This window comes from Artibeus jamaicensis, unplaced genomic scaffold (genome assembly GCF_021234435.1).
Source record: "Artibeus jamaicensis isolate MK-2021 breed Jamaican fruit bat unplaced genomic scaffold, CSHL_Jam_final contig_233, whole genome shotgun sequence".
NCBI classification, from domain to species: Eukaryota; Metazoa; Chordata; class Mammalia; order Chiroptera; family Phyllostomidae; genus Artibeus; species Artibeus jamaicensis.
Genome location: NW_026521486.1, coordinates 26,865,034 through 26,881,985, shown reverse-complemented (window position 1 = coordinate 26,881,985; position 16,952 = coordinate 26,865,034). Strand labels below are relative to the sequence as shown.

The 16,952-nt window shown below is 40.4% G+C and overlaps 1 protein-coding gene across 1 annotated transcript in view; it reads left to right on the top strand.

Moving 5' to 3' along the window:
* The first annotated feature begins 2,469 nt into the window (after positions 1-2,469).
* Positions 2,470-16,952, top strand: part of GUCY2C (guanylate cyclase 2C) — a 63,444-nt gene continuing 48,961 nt past the window's right edge. The window contains exons 1-5 of the mRNA XM_037136648.2: positions 2,470-2,686; positions 9,806-9,918; positions 11,631-11,695; positions 14,501-14,716; positions 15,803-15,924. Coding sequence (XP_036992543.2) covers positions 2,470-2,686; positions 9,806-9,918; positions 11,631-11,695; positions 14,501-14,716; positions 15,803-15,924 — 733 coding nt within the window. The remainder of the gene's footprint in view (positions 2,687-9,805; positions 9,919-11,630; positions 11,696-14,500; positions 14,717-15,802; positions 15,925-16,952) is intronic.

Genomic DNA, 16,952 nt, shown 5'->3' with positions numbered 1-16,952 from the left:
CTGAGAAGTCAATCTGAAGGTTCCCTGTGTGAGTTCCAGCAAAGCATACTTAAGGATCAGAAGTGATCCAGGCTGCTCTTGGTGTGTTTATGCAAGTGAACAGTCAAAATCAAAAGCAGGACCCAAAGTAGTCCCTGTAATAACAGTGAGGGTAATCTTAAGGAGAAAAATTGTTGTTGAAGGAAAAATCACTATATTCAGTATTGGAAATCAGAATGGTGCAGCTAACTGTCTTAAAAGTTTATTTTCATTTAAGAGTTAAAACCAGGTTTGTGATGTCACCGAAGATGTACAATTTACAGGTGCAAAGGACCTGTCAAATTGCCACTGTTAAATGTCATTGCAGGAAGGACCTTGCACTGGAATGTCATACCAGAAGACAGTCTCACAGGCACAGCAACTGGTTTGGGGATCGTTGTGTGAATTAACCTGTGTGTTCCTCTGTTTTCATAGGGTGTATGCCTATGACCTGCCTATGCCTATGGATGATTAGTTACAAAACAGGCCTCACTTAAGGAGCCCATCTTCGTCATCACCCCCCGAGACTCAACGGTTTGATTCAACTAAGTAGCTAGGTTGATAAAGGGTTGGGGCAGTCTGTGGGCTTCACTTTAGAACTGATTTTCCCTTTTCCGCCTTGATAGCTTGGACAGAAAGGGCTCATAAATCTGAAAGGAGGGAAATCCTAATGTATTTCTCTCAGCCCAAGTGAAGTATAGTGAGCCACAAGAGTCTTGGATAGGTGTAGCATGCCTTGTACATCTTCCTCCAGATAAGCCATTCTTTACTGAAGTCCCTGCCTTTGTCATTTAATAGTTATGATTTAATTGTGCTTCCAATTTCTTGCCTAATTTGTCATCTCCAGAATATGACCTAACCAGAAAGCCAACAGTCCAGTTATGCTAGCCTTTGGACGCCAAGCCTGCGACTTCCTGGTGACAGCCAACTGACCAGGACCCTGTAAGGTCCTTCCCCTTGCAGGAAGGATTCCCTCCATGCTGCACCCCCCTCCTCTTTCAGGGTACCCCTGACCCAAGGGTAGGTGGGATAACATCCATGTCCAGCCGGAAGTAGTTACAAAAAGATGAGACCTTCGTTCATTGTCCTTTATACGATTCCAGAAGGAGAAAGAAATCTCAGAACCCCTCTCTAATAGTAAATCACAGGAAGAGAAAAATAATGAGGAAAGAAACCTCACTAATGCTCTGAATCCAGGGAAAGGGGGGGACCTGTATGTTCCTAGGAGAGAAATGTTACTACTATGTACATCAGTCAGAGATCATAGCAAAGAAAGTTAAAGAAATCAGAGAGAACATAAACTGCCACACCAAAGAAACAAAGTTAGAATTAGAGAACTGGGGAATAAATCCTCAAGTCTGGCTCCAGTGATTGCTCCCCTTCCTGGGACCCCTAATCATCATTTTCTTAGGCCTGAGTTTTGGCCCCTGTGTACTACAGGCCATAGTCCAGAGTCTAAAGGCCACAGTGACTCACAGAAAAACTGCCAAGATCCTGTCCCTCCAGAGACATCATTATCAGAAGATACCCCAAGATTTATAGGCCAGCCTTATAGTGATGCTAGACCAGCTAACAATGTGCTGTCAAACATCAAAAGGGAAAATGTTGGGGGAAATTGATAGCCATTTTAAGACACAACACAGTGACTAGAGTGATTTGTTTTTGCAGCCCGGTGGCTTGTTTTGACCCAAAGAGGCCAAAAGCCTTTTTTGGCTTCTCTGGACTATTTATTGTCTACATACCAGAGATAATGCTCTGCTCCTTCTGCTTCTGTAAACTGCCTCCTGCTTTTGCACCAGAAGTAAGGGTTCGAAGGACAGGCCCTCCCTTGCTCTATAAAAATAACTGCTCCCCCGCTGCTGAGGGCCCAGAATTTGGAAACTGACTCCTCTGGGCCCACGCTCGTAAAAAAAACTTCCACTCCATACACCCAAAAGCGCTGAGTTGTTTTCTGTAACAAGTCAAGTCTTAATAAATAATCAGAGTGATTGAAAAACAGCTCTTCCTAGTTATTCAGTTTTAATGCACACTTATAACCTAAACATGTGTAGTACATCATATTTGTGCTTTTGTTAAGCCTTTTGGCTTTTTTTCCATATTATAAAGCCTTTTATGTACACACTACACTTCTCTCTTCCTCTTTTTCCTCTTCCCAGTGATGTGTCATAAATTGTATTTTTATTGGGTGAGGCCCAGCTAATCTCCTTGTTTATAACTCTGACCTTTCTGTGAGCAAACACACAGAACGAACTTTGGTTTATCTCCTACCATAATGTAGCTGCTAATTACTGGCAAGCAGGCTATATCCTATGGTCCACGTGACCAGTGAGGTATGACCAGAAAGGAACAAGGGACCCAGCTAGAAGCTATCTAGCTGGAGTTCCTGTCTCTCTAAAAGCCCAGAGTAAAGCAACTGAGCACAAGGAGTATGGTTCTGAGGTGAGCGAGGTCATGAAGACACCACTGTTGGACTCGGCTTTGTGGTCACTGCTCCTCTCTCCAGCGCTGGTGATTTGGGCCATCCAGATAAGCCAGAACTGCAACAATGGCAACTACCAGATCAGTGTCCTGATGATGAATAACTCAGCCTTCCCAGAGCCTCATGAGAAGCTGACAAATGCAGTGAACGAGGGATTGAAAATAGTGAGACAGCGTCTAATTAATAATGGTAAGGATATGGTAAAACGGGTCCTCCTCCTCCCTGTTACAACCTTTAGGGTCAAAGTGTTGCTAAGTAAAGGAGACCTTGTGTTCTTTGCCTGATCACCAACTTTCTCTAAGGGTCTGCTCCACAACTCCTTTCTATTTGAAGGCTCTACATTCCCGATAGAAGGATTCGAGTCTTCACCCATAATCTGCCCTGCTCTGGGAATGGCCTGACTCAGGGAATGCCAGGTGTTTGTAGCAGTGAAATGCCCCAGATAGCATTGCAATAAAAACCAGATTTACTACTTAGTTCCAGAGAGGCGTCATGTTTCTTCCTGCAGCTGCTCAGAGGCAAGATTGGTTCTGGACCTGAGATTTCATAAGGTTACCAGTCAAGAAGATGAATTAACAGAGTCAAATTCATACAGATGCTGAATCTTTCTCTACCATTTTTAATCTATCTGTTCACTCTTTACATCTTTGGTGGCTATTATTATAAGACATAGTCAATATAATAAATTTCTGATCGAATTCAGCATTGTAGTACTTCATTGTATCTTTTAATCATTAAAATAAACTTTACAACACTAGATAAAATTTGCAGAGTAAAATATGTAAGATATGAGAAAAATTACCCCTGATAATTTTTAGCAACCTGGATATTTCTAGTGTCTTTTTAAATGTTTCTCAGTTTCTTGTTTTTTAGGAACATAGCTGGGATCACTATGGAGTAGAAACAATTTTCTGTTCTTCTGATTTCACTTTACATTATTCTATAAATGACTTTTTATAATTGAATAATCTTTGTAGCATCATAAGATTAGATGTGTAATATCCTTTGGAGTAGATATTCTCCTAAATCATTTAATAATTCCCTGTTGTAAGATATTTCATTATTTTAAATTTCTCGTGATTATTTTATAAATACCACACTAAACATTTTTGTGTATGTATCAATAGGGTTTTTTTTTAATCTTTGAGACTAGATTGCCAGAAGTATAATTATCAAGTCAGTGCTATTTGATGCATCTTAATGGTTACTTATGGTTTTGAGGAGGGTATATCTTAGTTTTCTCTATTTAAAACAGTATGGTAATAATAACAGGTATTATACACCATATGTGTGTAGTAAGTTAATTCTGTGCAATATACATTTCTTCAATCCTGCCTGAGACTGGACTCAGATGTAAATAGAGAAACTAGGTCACTTAATAGAAATCCCCTATTTATCAAGGCAGTATGTAGTAATGGAAAGAACCCTTGATTTCATTGTTCTTTGGAGTCCCTGTTCAGTTTCCTTGTGACCCTGTGTGAGTGATTTTCCTTTGTTTCTTTGAGTCATGATTTTCTTGTTTACTGAATACCTGCCATGTACTAGGTAAGATATACAACCTGTTTAATCAAAGCTCTGTAAGACTGGCATTGTTGACACTTTCACAGCGGAGGTTTAATAACTTTGCTGAAGTCATCATACAGGTTGTCTGTTTAAAATGAGATTCAAACTTCTATCTGTCTAATTCCAAAGAGTATATCTTGCCACACTGTAAGACCTTTACTCCCCATAAACTAACTTTCTCATTAAAATAAAACAGTAGAACATTGTGGTTAGAAGTGGAGATTTGGAATCAAACAGATCTTTGTTCATATTCTAGTCTTTTGTCCAACCATTTACCATGGGCGATGTCAAGGAAATATTTAAGTTTTCTGAGCCTTATTCCTCACCTACAAACTTATAATAGATAATAGTTACCTCATGTGGGTATGGTGTGAATTAAAAGAGTAAATTTATTGAAGTACCTACTACATGGACTGAAATAGTAATAACTCAATGAATGGCAGTTGTTTTGGTTGTTGTCACTGTTATTGTTGTTCTTGAGGATGTTAATGTTGTAGTTGTTGCGAAGCTGTTGCTGTTGTTAGGAGAATAAGTTACCAGGCATATAAAATAAACAATATACTGTATTGGTATGATCTTGGTCTCTGAACTCATATAACCTGAAAGTAAATTCTTGTTCCATCATTTACTAAATGAATGAGTTATTTACTCTCTCAAAGTTTTGCTTATCTCATTTGTAAAATAGAGTTATTAATGGCGAGGTTGTTCAATCGATTAAATGAGAAGAGAATTTTAAGGGCAAGAAAGAAAACAACGGTGCTCAAATTTTTGTATTTGGTGGTGCATTTTGTTGGATGGATGTTCATGCATAGTAAACTCAAGAAGTGCAAGTGGTGAGGGAAAGATAGGTTCATGTTTTAAGCATATTGAGCATTATTATTTGGAAAAATACAAGACGATATACTGAAGGGCTAAATAGAAGAAAATTAAGAGTTCAAGTGTCATGGATGATATCTAAATAAATGAGATCAATATTTTTTTCTAGTACTTAGGAAACCTTTGTGAACATTGAAGAATAGATAGGATTTGATAGAAAACATGAAAAAAGATTCCTTTGATTTTAGGACATTAAATCCTCAAGGTTGTGTGTCCTGTGGCTAAACACACACACCGGGTCCACTGCTCAGGGGCCCCTTTCCTAGACTCCGGCACTGTATCCAGACTCACTTTGGCACAACCCCTCCTCAGAGCTCTTGCTAGAGGACAGAGGGTTCTGAGATCACCCAGCCTTTTATGGCATTCCACTCATTCCCCAGGACTGACACGCCACGGTGCAGTGAGAGTGCAGGCCAGCGAGGACCGAGAACTATACTTGGGGTAATAGTTTATTTCAAAAGTTAACCTTCGATTTGTCATTCTACAGAAGTCATTCCATTTTCTGGAAAATGTTCGGTATTCTCTTGAGAGATCTTTTGGGAGTTGGGGCAATAAAAGGGACTCAGAAACAAAAGAGTTCACATAACCATAGAATGTTGAGAGGCAGCAGTATACTTTAGTATGTTCTATGGAAATGGCTCTCAAACTTCTGGTTTTAAGACTTCTTTACACTCTTAATAATTGTTGAATCTGAATAGCTTTTTTATGCAGTTATTTATCAACATGTAGTGTTTTGGAAATTAAAACTGAGGAATGTTGTAAATATTTGCTTATTGATTTATTTAAATAGCAACTATAGACACTTTGTCAGTTACCATAAATAAAATTTTTTAGTATAGAAAACCTATTTTTATCAAAAGCAAAAAGTAAAAGTCGGTGGGAAAAGTAGTATCAATTTACATTTTTGTAAATATTTAATGTTAGGCTTAATAGAAGGTGACTGGATTTTTATATCTGCTTCTGCACTTAACGTGTTGCAATAGAAAATATTATGTAGCCTCTGAAAAGCTCTACTATATCCTCATGAGTGAAGGAGGGTGGACAAAAAAATTTTAAAATGTCTTAGTGTAATTATGAGAATATTTTTGACCTCCTGGACTCCCTGAAGGGGCTCAGGGCACCCCAGGAATCAGGGGCCACATTTTGAGAACTGCTGTTCTCCACACCAGATTGATCAGGTTCTAGAATCAGAGTGCTCTGAGTTCAAAACCCAGTTCCACTCCTTGCCAGTGTGTTACCCTAAGCAAGTTTATCTACTTCTCTATACCTCCATTTTCTCATTTTTAAACTAGGAATGGAAATTATAGATTAACGTCATAGGATTCAGGAGAGAATTTAGTGGAATGATGTATGCAAAAATCCATAACCACTAAGCACCTAGTAACAGATCATCCAGTTCTAGTCTGTGAATAAATGGGTGAGAAATAGCCCCAGAGCTAAAAAATCACTTGTCCAAGTTCACACTCTGTAAGATACCGGTTCCCCTTCTCCCCTACCCTGTGCAGTAGTTATACTTGATTTTGCCATGCCTGTCATGAACTGCCTTGACCCTAGGATTTTTAAGTAGGTCATCTTCAGTGTTCCTTATAGCAAGAGATGGTTGACAGGAAAGAGCTAGCTTATACATTAACAGCAAAAAGTATGACCATCTTACCAATGCTCCATTTCCATCATGTGACCATGCCTTGGTCTCCACTTCACTTCTGGACTCCTCTTGCTACTTTCCAAGACCTTATCCACCCCAGTTCCTCATGCATTCTCCCACTCTTCTAGGTCGACCACATATTATTCTCCTGGCTTCATGTACCCTATATGCTCCCTGTTGTTATGAGAATTAACTAAGATAATGGATATAAAGGGCTGGCACATGGTCGCTGACCCACAACTTCCATTAACTTTCTCTGACTGGTCTTACTAAATGGACCTATTTGGCTAGTCTTACTGAATGAAGTACTGTCCTGTCATCTCTGATTCAGATCTCTCACTCAAAAAGTAAAGAAGAGATAAAATCCTCCCTGGTTGGTAGACACATATTCTGAGGCGGCATTAGAAGTGCAAAGACTTTTCATTTTCTGAAGGAACAGTTCTATATCTTTTAAAATATTCTAATTTGGTGGTCTAGTTTCATTTTTTTTGCATGTACCAGTCCAATTCTTTCAACATCATTTATTGAAGAGGCTATTTTTACTCCATGGTATGCTTGTGCCCCCTTTTTCAAATATTAATTGACCATATTATTTCTGGACTCTCTATTCTGTTCCATTGATTTATATGTCTGTTTTTATGCTGATACTAGATTGTTTTGATTACAGGGACCTTGTAATATAGTTTGATATCAGGTATGGTGAACCCTCCTACTTTGTTCTTCTTTAGAAAGATTGCTGAGGTTATTCGGGGTTCTTTTTGCTTCCATCATCAAAACAAAAAGGGAACCAACAGTATGGGAGAACATGTTTGCCAACGATACATTGGACGAAGGTTTGATCTCTGAAATATGTAAGGAACTCATATGACTCAAAACCAGGAAAACAAACAATTCAATTGAATAATGGACAAAGGACCTGAATAGACACTTCTCCAAGGATGATGTACAGAGGGCCCAGAGATATATGAAAGGATGCTCAGTATTACTAGCTATCAAGAGAGATGAAAATTGAAGCCACAATGAGCTATCACTCCACACTTGTCAGAATGACCATGATTAACAAATCAACAAACAACAAGTGCAGGGGTGAGGATGTGGAGAAAAGAGAACCCGAATGTACTGTTGTGGGAATGCAGACTGGTGCAGCCACTGTGGGAAACAGTACAGAATTTCCTCATAAAAACTAAAAATGGAACTGTCTTTTGACCCAGTGATTCCACTGCTGGGAACATACCCTAGGAATCCTGAACCACCAATCCCAAAGAATTTATGCACCCGTACGTTCATAACAGAACTTTTTACAAAGCCAAGTGCTAGAAACAGCCTAAGTGCCCATCACTAAATAATTGGATCAAGAAATTGTGCTATGTTTACACAATGGAATATTATGCAGCAGAAAGAAAGAAGGAATTCCTCTCATTTGCAACAGCATGGATGGAACTGGAAAATACTATGCTTACTGAAACAAGCCAGTCGGTGAAAGCAAATGCCATATGATCTCTCCTATAAGAGGAATCTAATGAACAAAATAAACGACTGAACAAAATAGAACCATAGGCATGGAGACATGGAACAGACTGACAGTGACCAGAGGGAGGGGAGGGGATAAAACCAGGTGGAAAGAAGGGAAAGGGACTATCAAAGAACATGTATGAATGACCCATGGACATGGACAACAGTGTGGGAATTGACTGCTCCTCTTAATAGAAAGAGGACTGAGGGAATGGGGAGTGGGGTGGACAGAGGAGGGCAAAGGGGGAAAAACTGGGACAACTGTAACAATAACAATTTTAATAAATAGATAAATACATACATAAATACATAAAATATTCTAATTTTGTCCCTGGCCAGTATGGCCCAGTTGGTTGGAGCATCGTCCTGTAACCAGAAGGTTGTGGGGTTGATTCCCAGTCAGGAAACATAGCTAGGTTGCGGTTCCATGCGTGGTCCAGGCACATGTGATTCCCAGTCCTGGCGTGTATGGCAGGCAGCCAATCAATGCTTCTCTCTCACATCAATATTTCTCTCCTTCTCTGTCTCCCTTATTCTCTATCTCTAAAAATAATTTTAAAATGTCCATGGGTGAGGATTAAAAAAACGTTAAAATATTCTAATTTGGATGTTCAGAAGAACAATAACTTCTCTTGCTAATATTTCTTTAAAGAAATTTAAAATTATTACATTTAACAAACCTGGTTTTAATCCCATTTTGCATGTGAGTCAACCACATAGAGAAATTCAAATGGCTTGTGCAAGGACACATAAAAGTCAATCATACTGCCAGACTCACGACTGACATTTCCAGGCTTCCTCTATAAGGGTCTCACAAAATTAAGGGCATCTCTGCTTAGGAATCGGAGATGTGTCCTGAATATTCTTTACTGGAAGAAAAACAAAATGCAAGAGAAACTGTTTGATCAAATTGTTCTACTATCTCTTTATTGCCTTCCTAAATGTAATGCCTAGCAATACCCAGGGATATTAGCGTCAATGCTCTTGCCTTCACCTGAAGATGACCCATTATTCAAAGATCCTGGGCCAGGTGGGTGGGTAGAGCTCACTTTGGCTGTCATTACTTTCCTAATACTTCCCAGATCCACATAAGAAACTTGCTGAGTCTAGAATTATGAAAATAGGATGAAGAAAATGAAAATTTCTAAAACTGAATTGTGAGATGATTGCACAAATATACATATATATATGTACTAAGTACATATATATATATATATATATGCTGAAAATCATTGAATTGTACACTTAAAATGAGTGATTTTTTTGATTCATTTATTTTATTTTTAGACAGAGGGGAAGGGAGGGAGAAAGCAAGGAAGAAAAACATCAATGTGTGGTTGTCTCTCATGCGCCCCCTACTGGGGACCTGGCCCACAACCCAGGTATGTGCCCTGATGGGGAACTGAACCACCCCCTCTTTGGTTTGCAGGCCTATGCTGAATCCACTGAGCCACACCAGCCAGGGAAAAATGAGTGATTTTTATGAGGTGAATCTATACATCAATAAAGCTGCTGAGACAGAGAGGCAGACAGAAGCAGAGAGACAGAGAAAGAGAGAGCAAAGAAGAGACAGGGGCTAATATAAGAACTCAGGACTCAAATAGTGCTAGGCCTGAAAATGGATTTCCATAGCAAAAGATAAATTTTATATCTGGTATAAACTACTGAAAAATAACACTAGTTTTCTATTTTTCCTCATTTCTGAATAACAGGCATAAATGTGACTGTGGATGCTTCCTTTATCTATTCAGAGGGGGTGATTTATAAGTCAACTGACTGTCGTAGTAGCACCTGTGAAGGCCTTGAACTACTCAGGAGAATTTCAGTAAGTATATGCCTTTGTAGATAGAGCTCATACCCTCTTGTCACAGAACAGGTCTAGTGTAAACTTGGGTATCTGTCCATGAGCATCTCTCATGTCATTTCTAACCATGCTGCCAAGTGATGTAAACGCAGGGTACTCTAACTTATTTTTCTCCTATATATTTTCCAAGTGATGAGGGCCCTCCAGGAATCCAGGAAAGTGGGAAGAATCTTAGCCATGTCTATCAGTACACTTTCAGTGGTATGGAAGGGGATTATTTTGTTTTTAAAACTTTAAAAAATTTTAAATGTTGATATTAACTGATTTGCCTTTGTGTTCCTCAAGAAATACTTGAGGTGCCCTGTTAAAAATATATTCTGAGGCCCTACAGCAGAGACCTCTATTTCAAGTCATCACCATGTATGTGGTTACATAAGGTCTGAATCTAACTCTAAAGTAATAACTGTAATGTCAAAGGATAGATATGGGAAGAGAGAAATTCGTGCCTAATTCCTCTTTCCAATTCCCAACCCCAACCAGAGCTTTGAGAAACTTAAAAAGTTTTCCAAGCTCTCTAGAGACAAGTAGGTATGTGAGACACTACCTTTACTATAGAAATCTAAAAAAAACAAAAAACAAAAAAACAAGGCTTTTGGTAAAGGAGGGCACTGGGCACGGAGCCACAGTTCCAAAGCTTTCCTCACTAACATCACACCAACGCTGCACCCGTGCCAGGAGGAGTGGCTCATTGCAGCAGCCATCCTCAATCTTGGGAGGACAAGGGTGAACAAGGGGAGTGTCTATGCTTCTCTACAGAGGGAGGTATGACCTAGTTCTCTAAAATCAAGAACAGGATGTTTCCAAGCACATTCCCCTTGAGAAATAGTAGATAATAAAACCTGTGGACACCACCTGGTCACATTGCATTTGTTCTCTTTAGCTGGACTTTGTAGCTCTCCCTAAAACTTGCCCACTCCCGGCAGAGCACCTCCAAATCTAGTTCCTCCCTGATGTGGCCTGCAGCTGGTGCATATGTCCCCATCTGCCAGGCTTCTCCCTCTGTTCTGCATTCCCCTTTTGATAAAAAATACAGGTTCACTGCGGTCAGCTCACTTTCAGTGGAATACCTTTCCCTCCAACCATAGCACCACCTCTCTCAGGCCTCTTCATCCCTTAGCTGCCCCTTCCTGGCCCAAGGCACCATACGTTGCTCCTTTCTGCTCTGCATTCTAACAGCTTTTTTTTCTTTTGAGAGGACATTTATTAAAGCTGGGGACAGTGAAACAAAGAAGGGCCTAGGATAGAAGAAGCTACTGGAGAGAGCCTAGGGGGTGCTGCTCTGGCGTTTTGAGAAACATTATGGGAAAGAAGTGAGCCAAGGCAGGACTGCCCTTAGCTCATTGGAAAGTCTGAGAAAGGGGGCCTTGGGGACAGGTTCAGGGGGTTAGCCTGGGACAAGCTACCACTGCCCATTGCTCCCCTAGTTGCAAGTCTCATGGGGCCCCTTAGAGTTTAAGAAATGCATGCCTGTGGGAGAAGAACAAGGGCTGGGGGAGGGAGGGAAAGGCACAGTGTACTCCCAGGAGAGAGCGTGAGTGCCCATTCTAACATCTTGAATGGTCCACTTTGTAACCTTCTGGGAGCCTTTCCCTGGCCACTTGTTTTCTGTCCTTTGATTCTTTTTTTTTTTTTTAAGTTTTAGGGATTAGTTTTCTTTTCTTCTTCTTCTACAGACTACAGGAAAAATGGGCTGTGTCCTCATGGGGCCCTCGTGTACGTATTCCACCTACCAGATGTAGTAAGTAGTTAGTTTTGTTGTTTTTTTTAATGCCACTGTGAATTGAAGTCAAGACACAACATCAATGTTTAAATGGTTTATCAAACGGCATTCTAGTCAAGGCAACACCGTCAGGGGTGTTGGGGGCCCTCGTATTTTGTCACATTTCTTATAACCATCACTCTCTTATCCAGGCAACTCTGCCTTTGCTCACTGTGGGGTGAATGACAGTAGCTGTTCAGGTTCAGTTACTTACATCCGAGCTGGGGAGGCAACCTGGTATAGGCAAAAAGTCAGAGTCCTGGCAGGAAACAGGAAAGAGAGTGTGCTTGGATAATTTGAGGAGCTTAATCGAAGAAGTTTTCACAAAAGTATAAGCAGGATGGACGGAGAAACAAAGAAAAGGGCGGCACCCTAGAGCATGAGCAGGGTCTGTGTTAGCCCCAGGGGTTGCAAGAGGAAGGAATGTTGCAAGGCACTAATTTCATAGCATTGTCTGAGGGTTATAAATAACATATGAAACAACTTTGCACAATGCCCTCATCGGCTTAGAAAGGAGCTTTCAATATGTCCTATAATGAAAATACTTCTCTCTCTTTGGGACAATCGCCTTCATCCTTTCCGTTCATTAAACATCATCAACACAAACACTTTGTTCTGCCAGAGTACACCTTTCCCCATCAAAATCCCTCTCACATACCTTTCTTTCACATGTTACAAACTTCCCCTGAATCAACAGTCAGCTTTTGCCTACACCGAGAAAACTGTGCTGAGGAACCCCTTGCAACAGATTTGGAGGGTCAACTTTAGACCTCTGAAATTTCTGTTGCAAAGTGTGCTTCTCACACCCAGCTCTACAAACAGACTCAGGTGCTCAGGCTGCGCAGAGCATAGACACACCACAGAAGCACTTTCTGAGCACATCTTCCATACCAAAATGCAGGCAAATGCAGAAAATCACTCTTTCTTGCATTCATTCCCAATTGTCATCTTCTCTGACCACTTATTGATAATGCTTTAAAGTATGCCCAAAAGGAAAGGAAGATTGAGAAAACTGACTTACTATGTACAAGGACTTGCTATGTGCAAAGAAGCATTTCGTTTTACTGGAATAGGAAGAATTAAGTAAAATAGAGTCCCTGCCTGGATACATAGAGAAGGTGACAAGGACACTGGTGACCAGTACAAGGCAGAGTGAGACAGGTTCCATCGGAGAAATACAAAGAAAATGCTCTGAGGGCACAGAAGGGAATGGTCTCCTCTGCTTAGGAGAGTTAGGCTTTGAGGACAGAAAAACTTCACCGAGGGGGTGGCACATAAGTTACTGGTTGCAGAATGGGTGATACACATTTTAATGGGTAGAGCTGGGGAATGAGCATCCCAGCCTGGCAAAAGGAGAAGTAAGTATAAAAGCAAAGAAGCAGTGAAGTAGAAAATGTGTTGAAGTCTGTACTAACTGGTATGTAAGAGATTTATAGGAGAATACTAGAGATAAAACTAGAAAAATTAAGTAGGGCCATATTTGGGAGATCATGAGTTACAGGTGAAGTAGCTATATTTGATTAGGTTATCACTAGATTATCAATTAGATTCGATTATTTGTTGTATTTAACTAGATTTAGTTCTATATCATTAACCATAAGTTCAAGCAGGGAAATTCCATGAGAAGCAGCTCAACTCTGGAAGAATACTGACAACAATGTACAGGAAAGCCTGAAGCACACAGGGGAGATGGGTGACCAGGGGAGGGGGCCTGTTCAGTGTGAAGCACCTGACCCAGACAGGGAGGAGAGCTTATAAAGATATTTAAAGGTGGCATCAATAGTATTTGATAACTAATTGGATGATGGGGTGAAGGTGAAAAGTAGTCAAAAAGGCTTTGAAATCTCAAAACACTAAAAGAAATGGGAAAATCTGAATAAGGAGCAGTTTTGAGAAATAAAAATACAAAATCAATTTGGCTGTGAGCATGAGGAGTTTGAGATGCAAGCAGATCACTCAGTGAAACCTTTCAATGAAGCACTGAAGATGGAAGGGGGTATTGTTGTCCTTCCTTTGTCGGATACATACTGAGCACCCACATATCTGAACCAGGCTCACAGAACATGCTGAGGTGAGCAAGCAAGACATGATCCCTGACTTCGTGGAGCTTGCAGTCTCATGGAGGAGACAGATACTCACCCCAAAGGTCTTAGGCATCGAGGAAAGTTTTCCTCTTTGGATAAAGAGAAATTTAATCTGGGACCCAAGGGATGAGGAGGAGTCAGCCAGGCAGGAGGACAGGACAAGAGCATTCCCAGTATTTGTGAGGCCCTCACGGAGAGTAAAGCTTGGTATGTTCAAGGAACTACAAGAAGGCCCACGCACTGAGCAGAGGAAGGAAAACTCTAAAATCTTTAGCTGATGTCTGTCTCAAACATAGTCCACAAAAGAGCCAGAAATAAAGCAACAAATCAAGAAAAGAGTGTAAAGGGCATCCTTTAGACTCTACAACTGTGGTGACTACAGAAGCCTATCCTCTATTTTCTTAAGCCCACTTCCCAAAGTTTCTATGTCCCAGCCTGCATGTTATGAGAGCACAAATGACAGCTCATTTTAGAATAAATCAAAGTAACCAAGTCACAGATACCTGAAGACACCTAGAGTATTCTTAGAACATAGCATGGGCTCAATAAACACTTTAAAATTCACCTGTGTGGGAGGGAATCTACATAAGACACCTGCTTGAATGATACTGTCTCTTCCTTATCAATTATTAAAGAGGGATCTTATTTGTGCTACTTAAGTTAATCCTGACATTGATTTCTTTCTCACCTCTTGGCATAGCCTTGACGCAGAGTTGAACTATCCCATGATTTCAGCTGGAAGTTTTGGATTGTCGTGTGACTACAAAGAAACTTTAAGCAGGCTGATGTCTCCAGCTAGGAAATTGATGTACTTCTTGGTTGAGTTTTGGAAGGCCAATAATTTGCCATTCAAACCATACTCCTGGAACACTGCGTATGTTTTCAAGAATAGTACCGAGTCTGAAGACTGCTTCTGGTAAGCAGAATTATCAACATGCTCTGGCACTTGCCATGGAGAGAAGCCTGAGGCTCGTGGCAGGCCACAGGTTATTCTCAGATGCACCTTCCATCTGTAACAGCACTGGCAGTGGACACGAGCCTACTGTCTTATACACAAATAAAGCAAAGGGGTCACAGGAAACATAGTATCATAAATAGAATCAAGCATGTATTGTATTTTCAACACTCTTCCTCATTTTCAAAGTACCTTCAACAAAACTTTATTGATTTCCCCCAGTAAATCCTCTGAAGAAAAAGAACAGGTACTATTATCTCCATTTTACAGATAAGGACCATGAAAACCAAAAATTAGTGCTTTCTATTACTCTGCAAGGTATGATATCAGAGAATATGCAATCTACCTATACCTGCAATTAGTTAGAAATCATTTCTGTCCTAGCTTTTCAGAAGAGTAAGGGGGTGTTGCAGAGAACAGGATAATGGACACCACTGCTAAAATGAAATTGCAAGGTTTGCTCACCTTCAGCAAAGGTGGCACAGAGAATCCTTTGGGTTCTTACTGATGCCTCCAGGGTTGCAGCTCAGCTCTGTAGTCTCCACATAAGCACAGAGAAGACTGAAGTAGGGCACCACTGGGACTGTGCACCTAGGGAGCTACAAGGATGAACCCAAAGGCCTCATCCTGGAAATGCTGGGGTGAACTTAGAACACACTTAAGTTCATTTCACACAGGAGAAATTATTCCTATCCATTTTGAATTTTTGTACTGTAGATTCAAAGGTGTCAACTTATCTGGGTTGATGGGGCTGGTTTATTGCACAGAGGAGAACCTTTCTTCTGCAAATAGCAGGAAGCCATTATCAGGGACCCACCAAATCTCTACGTGTATATATACATGACGATTCCCTAAAACTTCCTCAATAGTTTCAGTAAATTAGAAGCCCTCAATCATGGGGTGTATTATCTACTGTGTTAATAGTGGAAATGAATTTTAGATGAACAAGTCCCCGGCAGATCTGTAAACAATGAGCAGATGGCATGGAAGGTGGTGAAGAAGCTAAGGTGGTTTCTTATAGTTTCTGTCTTGCTCTCTCTGTTCTAGGTACCTCAATGCTCTGGAGGCTGGAGTTTCCTATTTTTCTCAGAACCTCGTCATCAAGGAAATGTTAAGACAAGAGTCACAGTTTCATGAAATCTTAAAGGACCACAGTAGGAAAAGCAATGGTAAGAAGATATGAAGATGATATTTTGCCAACTTCTTTCTCACAACTACCACTCCCTTAGGACTCATGTGACAAACCTACCAGACAGAGCTGTCCCCAGTACCTCACTTTATTTTGTATCCTTTGAGAGATCTGCAGTTGCATGTCACTCCATTATATTGTTTCTTTTGTTGATCAAAACCTTATCCTCTGAGACAAATTAGAAAAGTGGTATTGAGCAAATATATTAACTTCATGAAAGTAAAGATGATGTTAAAACTCAGCTTTTATAAACCAAAATGATACCATACCCCACGATCACCGTAAAAGTGCTTTTCTTAAGTTCATCTCAATCCAGTATATTATTGGATTTGTGACCATTCCTCACACGTTGGGCAACCGGCTCCCCTCGTGACTAAGAGGGTATGTCTACTGTTATGTAGCATCAGGCAATATTACAAAAGTAAGCAAAGTATCTCACCTGCCCAATGATCTCAAGTTACAGGTCAAGAGTGAAAAGCTAATGGGATAAGGCCATACTCCCTCAGTTACTGGGTGATTTGCTCCACTTTCCACATAATTCTCTCTACAAATAAGGACATACCAAGAGTAAAGGAATCAACTGTGGTGATTTTCTATGGGAGAACACTTGCTGGGCAGGATTGCCTGGTATATGCAAATCATGATCTACTGTCGTTATTAAGCATTTCCCAACTGAAGAGCCTGCCATTTGTAAAACATGGGCCAAGATACGAGAAAAAAACAAGTATTAAATGTTCCATATCCCTAAAGGGTTTACAGTTCAACTGGGCCACACAACATTTAAAAGATCTGCTGACGCGCCCTGCAGCTCCTCTGACTCCCGAAACCAGCAATGGGAAGTCCAGCTGCAGCCGGAGGGTCAGACTGTGCTCCGTCACTGATGTCACTAAGACTGAGTTCTGAGTTAAGAAGCTACAAAGCCCACAAGAAACGTTGCTCAGGAAAGCTTCCTAAATACATTAACTTATACTATGTCTTTTCCAACCACTTTACAAAAGGTGAGATGAC